This window comes from Mobula birostris, chromosome 9 (assembly GCF_030028105.1).
Source record: "Mobula birostris isolate sMobBir1 chromosome 9, sMobBir1.hap1, whole genome shotgun sequence".
Lineage (NCBI taxonomy): Eukaryota > Metazoa > Chordata > Chondrichthyes > Myliobatiformes > Myliobatidae > Mobula > Mobula birostris.
This window is the reverse complement of record NC_092378.1, coordinates 48131361-48145048: the sequence shown is the minus strand read 5'-3', so window position 1 is coordinate 48145048 and position 13688 is coordinate 48131361. Positions and strand designations below refer to the sequence as shown.

The 13688-nt window shown below is 40.5% G+C and overlaps 1 protein-coding gene across 6 annotated transcripts in view; it reads left to right on the top strand.

Moving 5' to 3' along the window:
* svopl (SVOP-like) overlaps positions 1-13688 on the top strand; it is a 155692-nt gene that overhangs the window by 69554 nt on the left and 72450 nt on the right. For 5 of the 6 annotated variants that reach the window (XR_011887179.1, XR_011887180.1, XR_011887181.1 and 2 more), the window contains 4 exons: positions 1711-1782; positions 10545-10669; positions 12294-12357; positions 13335-13460. Coding sequence is in view for 3 of the 6 variants with exons in the window: in XM_072268007.1 (XP_072124108.1) it covers positions 1711-1782; positions 10545-10669; positions 12294-12357; positions 13335-13460 (387 nt within the window). In the remaining 3 variants the exon portion in view is untranslated. The remainder of the gene's footprint in view (positions 1-1710; positions 1783-10544; positions 10670-12293; positions 12358-13334; positions 13461-13688) is intronic. The other variant, XM_072268009.1, reaches the window with a different exon arrangement.

The window sequence follows — 13688 nt, the reverse complement described above, 5'->3', positions numbered from 1 at the left end:
CCATCAAACTGAGGTCTTGGGACCCTGCTGTCACACTGGTAGAAGCGTACTGCATCTCCACTGGGGACACTGCTTCTTTACCTTGGTGCAGTGCCCAGAACTCATTCCCAGAGCTCACACCAGGCCTACGTACAACTGTAATAAATAATAATGTTCCAGCTGTAAACTGTGGCTTTTATTTATCCTGATCACTGCATTTTAATAAGCTGTGTGCACAAGCCTCCATTCTTCTTTACCTTTTTCCAGTTTTAAAAGAAACACTCTTGCCTCTCTTCCTTTCAGTTTAAAATAAGTGATTCTATACTTGTTCTAGATTTGCAGTCGATTTATCATAATCTCTTTGTATTTTTTGAGCTGATCTACATTATCTGAGCCTGCACTGCTCCCTGCTACTACAGATGTTGAGGACGTAGATGTGAGGTCCTACAAGTACCTGGGGGTGCACCTGTATGACAGACTTGAGTGGAGCACCAATACACAGGCTGTGTACAAGAAGGGCCAGAGTCACCTCTACTTCCTGAGGAGACTGATGTCCTTTGGAGTATGCAGGCCTCTCCTTCACATGTTCTACCAGTCCGTTGTTGCCATTACAATCTTCTATGTGGTGGTGTGCTGGGGCAATGGCATCAACATGGGTAATGCCAACAGGTTCAATAAACTGATTAGAAAAGCTGGCTCTGTTATAGGAGTCAAACTGGACACAAGGGAGGCTGTTGTAGAACAAAGGACCCTTGAGAAAATCCTGGCAACTTTGTACAATGTTTCTCACCTTCCGCATGCCACCTTGGCTGAACAGAAGAGCACTTTCAGTAATAGACAACTGTGCTGCTCCAAAGTGGTCATTCTTACCCTTAGCCAGGAGGCTCTATAATGAGTCGATTTGTAGCTGGGAAAGTGATGACTCCCTCCTGTTAGACTGTTTGTGGTAACTTATTTTTTATTCTTTCTGCTTCTCTTCTAATATTTATATCTGTGCACTTGTAATGCTACTGTGAAGTTACAATTTCCTTTGGGATCAATAAAGAATCTATCTATCTCACTAAACTTTGTGTTCATTCAGAATTATAATATTCTCTACAGAATTAACTAATTCATTTACACAAGTAATGAAGAACTGAAGCCCTTGTACAGATCTTAGCAGGTTTTCACTTACCACTTCCTTCCATTTCCCTCTTCTTCATCCTTTAATCACCTCACCAATCTCCCAGCTACGTCTATAACTTCCCTTCAATTCCAGGAATTTTCATTTTCACTTGTTGTCTCTTATATGCAACCTTGCAGAGTTCTTCTTGGAAGTTCATGGACCTTTTCTTGTTCACCGTAAAATACATCTGCTTTGAAAGCACCTTTCTATCTTGACTCTGTTTGGTCTTAAGATACTCTGTTACTGTGATCTTGGTTATTGGTTCCAATAACCTCCTGACAGCAAATGATAGACTCACAAGTGTATAATTTTATGGTTGTACTTGCCCATCTTTTAATATGTTAGCTTTCCAGTCCTGGACTCTGAGAACTTGGGAAGATCAAGGATAAAGCATCTGCACTTTCTTCAGCTATGAAACAACATTGCAGAACCTTTTACATGCTTGAGACATGAAGAAATAAAATATTGCTATAACCTTATCTTTAGAGAAGAATCATTAATTTGGCATGATTAAGCAAAGTTGATGTGATGGGAAACTAATATGTGCCTTTAAAAAATTATTCTAGATGGTGTTCCTTGGCTTCATGGCATTTAGTGGATTTTGGGGTTTCTTTGCTGATAGATATGGGCGTTGGAAGGTGAGTTACGTTATTTCTTTGAATGCCAGAAGTCTATCTTATACTCTTGGGTGAACTCAAAGTTATTCATAAGCAATAAAAATATCAGATGGAGAAAATCCGAAATAGAAAATACTGGAAATAAATCTCAGCAAGTCAGGCAGCATTTGTGGAGAGACAAATGAAATGAGTGTTTCAGATTGGTAATCTTTCATCAGAATGGAGGTTATTGACCTGAAGTGTTATCTTTCTCTTTTACCAATAATTCTGCCTGACCTACAACATGTTACTAGTATTTTCATTTTTTTCTGAATATTCTATGCAAATATACTTTGATTTTATGCCCCTGTTTGTGCGAATACAGTATTGGGATCGAAATTTCGTATTTTTCTTGGGATTGGGGATGATAATTAGCTGCTCAATGTGGGTGTGCTGAACATATTTGATTTTTGAGAAATGCAGGCTGAGGAGGTAAAAGGGCAGGAAAAGGAAGTTGCCTATTATCCTCCCAGTCCTAAATAGTTGTGGCCCAGCTTTGTACAGCAACTACTTAGGTAGACTGATGATGCGTTAGAGGTTATTACGAAGGGGATGAGTACAAGGTCAACAAGGTCTAGCCCACCATTCAGTTTAGTTTCATCACCAAAGGAAAGATAGTGTTTTAGAGAGGGTGTAACAAATTTTCACTTGGGTGGTCCCTTTGAATATCTTATGAGTCCATATACCTCCAAGACAAGAAAGATTTTAAGAATTTTATGCTCCACTTAGATCACCTCATTGTCCGAAGCTTTGGAGAATACAAATCCGTTATGCTTGGTTTTCTCTCTTTCCTTAAGTAAGGAATTTAAACCACATGGGTTCTTAAAACCACCCAGAGCAATTTCAACAAAATTTCCTTGACTTTATACTCCACACTCTTTTCCTGTTGGATCTGTTGTTGTAAGACGGATGTTGCATGGAGAATAAAATAACTGAGCATTATGGGACTATTATCTGAAACTTTGGAAAATGGACAATTTGATTGAAACACAATATTCTTAATATAACCATATAACAATTACAGCACGGAAACAGTCCATCTCGGCCCTTCTAGTCCGTGCTGAACTCTTACCCTATCCTAGTCCCACCGACCTGTGCTCAGCTCATAACCCTCCATTCCTTTCCTGTCCATATATCTATCGAATTTAACTTTAAATGCCAACATAGAACCTGCCTCAACCACTTCGGCTGGAAGCTCATTCCACACAGCTACCACTCTCTGAGTAAAGAAGTTCCCCCTCATGTTACCCCTAAACTTTTGTCCTCTAACTCTCAACCCATGTACTCTGGTTTGAATCTTCCCCACTCTCAATGGAAAAAGTCTAACCACGTCAACTCTATCAATCCCCCTCATAATTTTAAACACCTCTATCAAGTCCCCCCTCAACCTTCTATGCTCCAAAGAATAAAGACCTAACTTGTTCAACCTTCCTCTGTAACTTAGGATATGAAACCCAGGCAACATAGACCTCCTCTATACTCTCTCAATTTTATTGACATCTTTCTTATAATTCAGTGACCAGAACTGTACACAATACTCCAGATTTGGCCTTACCAATGCCTTATACAAATTCAGCATTACATCCCAACTCCTATACTCAATGCTCTGATTAATAAAGGCCAGCAAACCAAAAGCTTTCTTCACCACCCTATCCACATGAGATTCCATCTTCAGGGAACTATGCACCATTATTCCTAAATCTCTCTGTTCTGCAGCGTTCTTTAATGCCCTACCATTTACCATGTATGTCCTATTTTGATTAGTTCTACCAAAATGTAGCACCTCACATTTTTCAGCATTAAACTCCATCTGCCATCTTTCAGCCCACTCTTCTAACTGTCCTAAATCTCTCTGCAAGTTTTGAAAACCTACCTCATCACCACCTATCTTAGTATCATCTGCATACTTACTAATCCAATTTACCACTCCATCATCCAGATCGTTAATATATATTACAAACAATATTGGACCCAGTACAGATCCCTGAGGCACACCGCTACACACCGTCCTCCAATCTGACACACAGTTATCCACCACTACTCTCTGGCGTCTCCCATCTAGCCACTGCTGAGTCTATTTTACTACTTCCATATTAATGCCTAATGATTGAACCTTCCTAACCAACCTTCCATGTGGAACCTTGTCAAAGGCCTTACTGAAGTCCGTATAGACAACGTCCACCGTTTTACCCTCGTCTACTTTCTTAGTAAACTCATCAAAAAATTCAATAAGATATGTCAAGCATGACCTTCCACGCACAAATCCATGTTGAATATTCCTAATCAGACCCTTTCTATCCAGATAATTATATATACCATCTCTAAGAATACTTTCCATCAATTTGCCCACCAATGACATCAAACTCACAGGCCGATAATTGCCAGGTTTACTCTTAGAACCTATTTAAACAATGGAACCACATAAGCAATACGCCAATCCTCTGGCATCATTCCCGTTTCTAATGACATTTGAAATATTTCTGTCAGAGCCCTTGCTATTTCTACACTAACTTCCCTCAAGGTCCAAGGAAATATTTTGTCCGGACCCAGAGACTTATCCACTTTTATATTCCTTAAAAGTGCCAGTACTTCCTCTTCATTAATTGTCATACCTAATGTTTTCCCTTTCAAGCCCTCTACTGTTATTTCTCTTGAACTGGTTTTTCATTGTCTTAGAATAATGGGGCTGGCCATTTAAGATCTGGTGGGGAAGTTCCTTTCTTCACAGGTTTGAGTGTCTTTGGAATTGCTCCAACCAAAGGATGCCTTTGGCCAGTTATGTAGTTTATTTAAGGCTGATACATTTTAGGACACAGAGAGCGGGGCTTGAATGGGTAAGTTGAGATACATTAGTCATCAGAGTCAGATTCACTATCATTGATTTACATGATGTGAAATGTGTTGTTTTGTCAAAGACCTAAAATTACTATAAATAATAAACATAAATAAATAGTAGTAAACAAAAGGAATAATAAGGTAGGGTTCAACCATTCATGGGTCATTCAGACATCTGATGGTCGAGGGCATTAAGCTGTTTCTGAATCATTGAGTGTAGGTCTTCAGGCTGCCGTACCTCTTCCCTGATGGTAGAAATGAGAAGAGAGTGTGTCGTAGACAGTGAGGCTCCGTAGTGATGGGTGCCACTTTCTTGAAGCACCTCCATAATGTGCCCATGATGGAATGGCTGAATGTAGCCTCTTTCAGTCCTATATATTGGAAGCTCCATACCAGGCAGTGATGCAACCAATCAGAATGCTCCATTGAATGGTCCATACAGCTTTAAATTCTTGCACATTTGCCGTAGTTGACTGCAGGGATTTAAGGGAAAAAGTGTTTGCATTTTAAAAAGAGTCCGTGCTCAATAGTATCTATATTTTTTTTTGTCTGGTTTACCTTGAAGACTATAGTTTTGGGAGATGAACAGAAGAATGAGGTGGTTAAACTGGTGTTAAATTTAATAGTGACAAGCTAAGTTCCCCTGACCCACTTTTATAGTTACTAAAGCTTTTTTTATGAAGCTAATAACACTTATTGTTACTTTCATCATTTGTGTTTTACAGGATTGCTTTTATATTTATATTTATTGTGATTTTTTTGTTTATTATGTTAATTATGCTTATTGTGCTTTTTATGCTGCATCAGATCCAGAGTAAGAATCATTTTATTCTCCTTTATCCTGCTGTATTGAAAAATGATAATAAGTAATCTTACCTTTTGAATCTTGAGTAATATTATTACAATGAACTAAGTTTCAATATAACCACTGAAGGTGTGAATGATTCATTGAACTTTAGGGGAACTTTAGCTAATTATACATTATTAAATTATTTTTACTTCAGTGAAGTTGTTATGTTATGGACTGATCCAAAGAATATGGATTCAAATTTTTTCAACTATACATCTTTTGTAGCCTGAGGGAAAACTACACTTGCAGGATACTTTCTCGGGTCTTTAACTCCTTTATCTGTTTTAGATGTTTTAATGCACAAAGAGTGTATTAAAATAAAAACAACAAAATGTATTAGAAAACAGAGTTCCTGCTGTTATAATCTCACCTTAATTTCGGTAAACACCTTGTTACGTATGCACTGTGAAAATAAATAAAACAAAATATACAAAACCAAGCAACACACACACAATGCTGGAGGAACTCAGCAGGCCAAGCAGCATCTATGGAAAAAAGTACAGTCACATTTCGGGCTGAAATCCTTCAGCAGGACTGGAGAAAAAAAGCCAAGGAGTAGATTTAAAAGGTGGGGGTGGGGAGAGAGAAACACCAGACGGTAGGTGAAACCTGGAGGGGGAGGGATGAAGTAAGGAGCTTAGGAAGTTGGGTAGTGAAAGAGACAGAAGGCCATGGAAGAAAGAAAAAAGGGGGAGGTGCATCAGAGGGAGCTGATTGGTGGGCAAGGAGATAAGGTAAGAGAAGGAAAAGAGGATGGAAAATGGAGAAGGAGGGGGGTTGTTGGGAGGCATTACTGGGAATTTGAGAAATCGATGTTCATGCTATCAGGTTGGAGGCTACCCGGACAGAATATAAAGTGTTGTTCCTTCAACCTGAGTGTGGCCTCATCACGACAATAAAGGAGTCCACGGATGGACATATTAGAATGGGAATCGGAAGTGGAATTAAAATGGGTGGCCACTGCGAGATCCCACTTGTTCTGGCAGACGGAGCGTAGGTGCTCGGCAAGTGCTCTCCCAATCTATGTCGGGTATGACTGATATATAGGAGGCCACATTGGAGCACTGAACACAGTAAGTGACCCCAACAGACGCACAGGTGAAGTGTTGCCTCACCTGGAAGGACTGTTTAGGGTCCTGAATGGTAGTGAGGGAGGAGGTGTAGGGGCAGGTGTAGCACTTGTTCCACTTGCAAGGATAAGTGCTGGGAGGGATATCAGTGGGGAGGGACGAATGGACAAGGGAGTTGCATAGGGAGTGATCCCTGCAGAAAGTTGGCGTGGGGAGGGAAAGATGTGCTCAGTGTGGGATCCTGTTGGAGATGGCGGAAGTTTCAGAGAATTAGTTGCTGGACACGGAAGCTGGTGGGGTGGTAGGTGAGGACGAGAGGAACTCTATCCCTGACAGGGTGGTGGGAGGACGGGGTAAGAGCAGACGTGTGTGTGGAACATTGCTACACCTGCCCCTACACCTCTTCCCTCACTACTATTCAGGGCCCTAAACAGTCCTTCCAGGTGAGGCAACACTTCACCTGTGAGTCTGTTGGGGTCACTTAGTGTGTTCGATGCTCCATTGTGGCCTCCTGTACATCGGTCATACCCAACATAGATTGGGAGACTGCTTCACTGAGCATCTTCGCTCTGTCAGTCAGAAACAGTGGGATCTCCCAGTAGCCACCCAATTTAATTTCACTTCCCTTTCCAATATGTCCATCCATGGCCGCCTCCATTGTGGTGAGGCTACGCTGAGGTTGGAGGAACAACACTTTATATTCCGTTTGGGTAGCCTCCAACCTGACAGCATGAATATCGATTTCTCAAACTTTTGGCAATGCCCCCCAAACCCCCTCCCCTTCCTTCTCCATTTCCCATCCCCTTTTTCCTCTCTCACCTGATCTCCTTGCCCACCCATCGCCTCCCTTTGGTGCCCCTCCCCCCTTTTTCTTTCTTCCATGGCCTCCTGTCTCTTTCACCAATCAGCTTCCCAGCTCTTTACTTCATCGCTCCCCTCCAGGTTTCACCGATCACCAGGTGGCTCTCTCTTTAATCCTCCATTTTTTTTTCCAGGCCTACAGAAGGGTTTAGGCCTGAAATGTCAACTGTACTCTTTTCCTAGATGCTGCCTGGCCTGCTGAATTCCTCCAGCATTTTTGGTGTGTTGCTTGGATTTCCAGCACCTGCAGATTTTCTCTTGTTTGTGATTTGTATACAAACAAGGATCATTCTGGACCCGAGTCACCCCAACCACAATCTATTCCAGCTGCTACCATCCGGAAAATGGTACTGCAGCATAAAAGCCAGGACCAACAGGCTCCAGGACAGCTCCTTCCACCAGGCCATCAGACTGATTAACTCATGCTGATTTGAGTGTATTCTATGTTACATTGACTGTTCTATTTATTATAAATTATTATAAACTACTATGATTGCACATTGCATATTTAGACGGAGATGTAATGTAAAGATTTTTACTCATGTACGTATGTGAAAGATGTAAGAAATAAAGTCAATTCAATAACTAATACAGTAGTGGCAATTCTAAAAACAATACAAACAACATTAGAATCCCACTAACCTGCTACCTTATACACAACATCAAAAATGTGAATAAATACATCTCATCTTAAGAGGTATACTCACTTTGGCGCACATGCGCTTAACTTCCAAACACATATAGAATAGACCCTGAAACAAGTTCTCCTCGCTCACGCTGAGTGAGCAGAGATTAACACATTCACCTTACTTGATTACGTTCACATTTGGTCATGAAACAATAAAGAAAGACAAAAATAAACTACAATATATTGCCTCGTAGTTGAATTACTAAAAAGACTAACCTACTAGGCCAATACGGAAATTCGCACAACCATGCTACTCCAGTGCTGATCAATTTACTTGCGAAAATCTAAAGCATCCAGATGTAAAAGATGTCAAATGATTGATATTCTAAACCTACAAACAAGTATGAACAAATTTACATGGATATTATCAAATATTATTCACCTTTCCTCACCATACAACAAGCACTTGATGTTCTTTCCAGAACCTTGTAACTCTTCTTTCTACTCCATACCTGCATAATAATGTCATTGTTTTCTCTTAAAGGCAAAGGCAGCTATTTTAGCATTATCAGGGTCAATACATAAGTGCACTTTAACAATAAAAAATTATATTCAATGGTCTCCTGGTTACACATCTTGTGGGGGAAAAAGTAAATGAGTCTGAGTAAAACTGAACACAAAATATAAACAATTACTGTCACTAAAATCCTTTTCAGAAAGCAACAAGCCTATCCGTAACTGCATTCATACTGGTTTCCAACTTCTGAATTTTACAAGTTATTTAGCATAAATACAAACCCCATTTCCAGAAAAGTTGGGATATTTTCCAAAATGCAATAAAAACAAAAATCTGTGATATGTTAATTCACGTGAACCTTTATTTAACTGACAAAAGTACAAAGAAAAGATTTTCAATAGTTTTACTGACCAACTTAATTGTATTTTGTAAACATGCACAAACTTAGAATTTGATGGCTGTAACACACTCAACAAAAGTTGGGACAGAGTTAAAATAAGATTGAAAAGTGCACAGAATATTCAAGTATCAGTTCAAAAGGAACATTTCTCAATGCAAGATTGCAGAGAATTTAGGTCTTTCAACATCTACTGTACATAATATTGTGAAAAGATTCAGAGAATTCAGAGACATCTCAGTGTGTAAAGGGCAAGGTCAGAAACCACTGTTGAATGCACGTGATCTTCAAGCCCTCAGACGGCACTGCCTAAGAAACCGTTATGCTACTGTGACAATTATAGCTCAGGAGTACTTCGGAAAATCATTGTCACTCAACACAGTCTGTTGCTGCATCCAGAAATGCAACTTGAAACTGTATTACGCAAGGAGGAAGCCATATATCAACTCTATGGAGAAACGCCGGCGAGTTCTCTGGGCCCGAGCTCATCTCAGATGGACCGAAAGACTGTGGAACTGTGTGCTGTGGTTAGATGAGTCCACATTTCAGCTAGTTTTCGGAAAAAACGGGCATCAAGTTCTTCGTGCCAAAGATGAAAACGACCATCCAGATTGTTATCAGCGAAAGGTGCAAAAGCCAGCATCTGTGATTGTATGGGGGTGCATCAGTGCCCACGGCATGGGTGAGTTGCATGTATGTGAAGGTACCATTGACTCTGAGGCGTATATTAGGATTTTAGAGAGACATATGTTGCCATCAAGGCGACGTCTCTTCCTGGGACGTCCATGCTTATTTCAGCAGGACAATGCCAGACCACATTCTGCACGGGCTACAACAGCGTGGCTTTGTAGACACAGAGTGCGTGTGCTTGACTGGCCTGCTGCCAGTCCAGATCTATCTCCTATTGAAAATGTATGGCGCATCATGAAGAGGAGAATCAGACAACAGCGACCACGGACTGTTGAGCAGCTGAAGTCTTATATCAAGCAAGAATGGACAAAATTTCCAATTGCAAATCTACTACGATTAGTATCCTCAGTTTCAAAACTATTAAAAAGTGTTATTAAAAGGAAGGTGATGTAACACAATGGTAAACATGCCTCTGTCCCAACTTTTGTTGAGTGTGTTGCAGCCATCAAATTCTAAATTTGTGTATGTTTACAAAATACAATTAAGTTGGTCAGTAAAACTATTGAAAATCTTTTCTTTGTACTTTTGTCAGTTAAATAAAGGTTCACGTGAATTTACATATCACAGATTTTTGTTTTTATTGCATTTTGGAAAATATCCCAACTTTTCTGGAAATGGGATTTGTATGATCTGAATAAAAGTTATTTTCATATTTATCTGCTTACCTTTCTGCAAATATTTTTGATAACAACCAAGAAATTTCCTGTTAAAGTTGTACCTCCGATAGATCATTGCCAGCTGCAGACAGTCAGATTGTTTCATTGGCCCTTACCTCTGCCCCAGGTAAAAGATTCAATGATATTAACCTTTTCTGTACAAGTTAGACTTGGTAATGTTGGAGGTTTTGTTTGTCTGTAATTTCTGAGGCCCTCTTTACACATTTCTTTCTATTCCAGATTCTTCTCATATCCACCGTCTGGAGTTCCTATTACTCAGGGTTAACGTCGTTCGCTCACACCTATGGTTGGTTTGTGTTCCTGCGTTCCATGGTAGGATGTGGGGTGTCTGGCCACTCCCAAGGGTAGGGAGCATCTTGTTTACATTTCCCTTTCCTTGAACAGTTAGATTAGGTCTAGTACTTACAGAATTGGTTGCAGAATATGACTAATCTTCGGCTTCCATCTAAAGTTTCCTCTGTACTAGGCATAGCAGGATGTGCCATGGATTCAACATTGTGTGGACCTTCTCTGCCATAGTGTGCAGAGAGTAGGTCATGTGGGAGAGAGGTCTTGGGCAGGATTGGGGGGTTTTCAAGGTGAAATCTGGCATTAGACTGAGTAGTTGGGGAGTCAGTATGATTCATTGCTTCATAACTGGAGAGGTTGAACCCTGGACCAGCCGTTAGGTCAGTAGTAAACTGGTGGAGGGGTCTCTCTACTGGGGTGGAGGGGGTGGATGAGGTTATGATTGGATTTGCAGTCTGGCTGGAGGCCTGGTCACAGTCAATGGAGAGAGAGAGTTGTCAGTCAGACGCAGTTCAGGGAAAAGCCGTCCCAAAAGAGATGTGGTGGCGATATCAAGCTGATGGTCCCTGGATGGCTTTACTCTTTTGGTACTGGTGTAAGCACAGTGTAATTAGTACTGCATCTCTGTGTTAACGAGGTAAAAGACCCAGAGCACACACTTTTCTTTCAGAGCTGTTAGACTGATCTTTGCTGAGGTTATTTTATATATTTGCAAGATCACAAGATAATTATGGAACCTGTGTTCATCCACACACGAACATGGGAACTGATACAGAGCAGGCAGCTTTCTGGGCTGATTTCCCCATTCACTCAGTTCACTGCTGATCAGTATCTCACCTACTATTGATCTGTAGCCCTTGACAGATTTACCTGTCGACGCCAGTTTTGAATATTTCAATATACCGGCAGCTTTCCTTGGAAGGATGCCAACTACTGTTTTCCAGGAGTCGATAGGCCATGTTCTTGAAGAAAAATAGAGACGGGGTAGTTATACCAGAAGCCAGAGTGCCTGTCTTTCATGGAGAGAATAGCACATCATCACTGATTAATAATGCGCGAATACAGATCCATTTGGCTCACTGAGTCTGTGCCCAAGTATACATTTATACCCCACCCAATTTACCCTCCCCACATTTCCATCAATCCCTCTAAGATTCTACCACTAACCTAAACACTACGGGCTATTTACAGTGGCTCGTTCACCTACCAATCCGTACGTGTTTACGGTGCGGGAGGAAACCAGAGCAAACCCCACACAGTCAGTGGAACCCAGAGGTCAGGGTTAAACCCAGGTTGATTTTGCTCTCCCAGTTGTGCCCCTTTGTGTTACAGATGTATTATCAGTCTTACATTTACACTGATATCACCTACATTAATTAGGTAAAATTAATGTAGGTGATATCAGTGTAATGGTACTGACATATTTTGTGCCAATTATTATCGTATCGGAGTCAATAGACTGCTTTTATTAAGCGGGAGACTTCCCAAATGCATGATGCATCAATGAAGGCATTGCATTTCTGAAATTGAAGTAGTTATAAAGGTCATTTCCATTTGCTGTTTTACCCTAAGGATTCAACAGACATTTTCTATTGGTCATAGCGCAGATACAGGGGTTATGTTACTTACTGCTGCTTCCTTGTCAGTGTAACATGCTAACTCCAGCTTTGCTTTGCACAGGTTTATTCTGATGACTGAATTCATTCCCTCCAAATATCGAGGGCGTATTTTGCCTCTGGGGCAGGTAAGAACCCAACCATGTATGTTCTGAAACTTCAGAACGTGAACCAGTGATGACTTGTTTGGGAGTGATATTTTTAAGCTTTTATCTCAGTTAAACTAATGTTTCTCCTGTTGTCGATGGAAAACCTGATTTAAAACAAAAACATGAGGGTAGTTTGGATGACTGGGATGTATGATGGACAGGTAATCCATAAAAACATAAAGTATACAAGGAAAATTGAACTATTCAGGCCATTGAGTCTGCTCCACCATTCAATTATGGCTGATTTATTATTCCTCTCAACCCCATTCTCCTGTCTTCTCCCAGTAACCTTTGACACCCTTATTAATCAAGAACTTATTGACCTCCACTTTAAACATACTCAATGACTTGGCCAACACAGCTGCCTGTGGCAATGAATTCCACAGATTCACTACCCTTTGGCTAAAAATATTCCTCCTGAACTTTGTTCCAAAGGAATGTCCATCTATTCTGATGCTGTGTCCTCTAGTTCTAGACTCCCCCAATATAGGAAACATCCTCTCCACATATAGGCATTTCAATATTTGTTAAGTTTCAATGAGATCCCCCCTCATTCTTCTAAACTCCAGTGAGTACAGACCCAGAGCCATCGAACGCTGCTCATATGTTAACCTGGTCATCCCCGTGATCATTCTCGTAAACCTCCCCCAGACCCTCTTCAATGCCAGTACCTACTTTCTTAGATAGTTTTCTCATTATACTCCAAGTCGTCTGATCAAAGTTTTATAAAGCTTCAGCATTATATCCTTGTTTTTATATTCTAGTCCTCTCAAAATGAATGCTAATATTGTATTTGCCACATTGTAAATGGCCTCTTGATAATTCTGGTGAATGATCTCCAATCAAGATCTTAACCCATCTTTACCCTCTCCAGATTTGATAGACCTGATTTTCACTCTTAACGTTCATGATCTTTTCCACTTCTTTATAGTTTTTACCTCTTTCTTTTCTCACAGATCTTCTGGCTCACTGGATCCACAATAGAGATCCTTTTGGCCTACCTAATTATTCCTACACTGGGTTGGCGATGGCTTGTACGCATTTCTACCGTACCGAGTATCATTCTGCTGGTGGTGTTTAAGGTGAGGCCAAGAAGTCCTTCCTCTCTCTGATCCACAGTTACAGCACCCAACAAGTCTTGGATTTGTATGGGCTAAAATGATAACAGATCATATATTTGCCCTTTTGTGTTACACAAAGAACAACATAGACCTAAAACATGAACATGTATATCCTGTTTCATGTTTTCTTGTGACACAAAATGGGCTTATCTGCGTTCACCAGCAACTTTTATGTGTGTTGCTTGAATT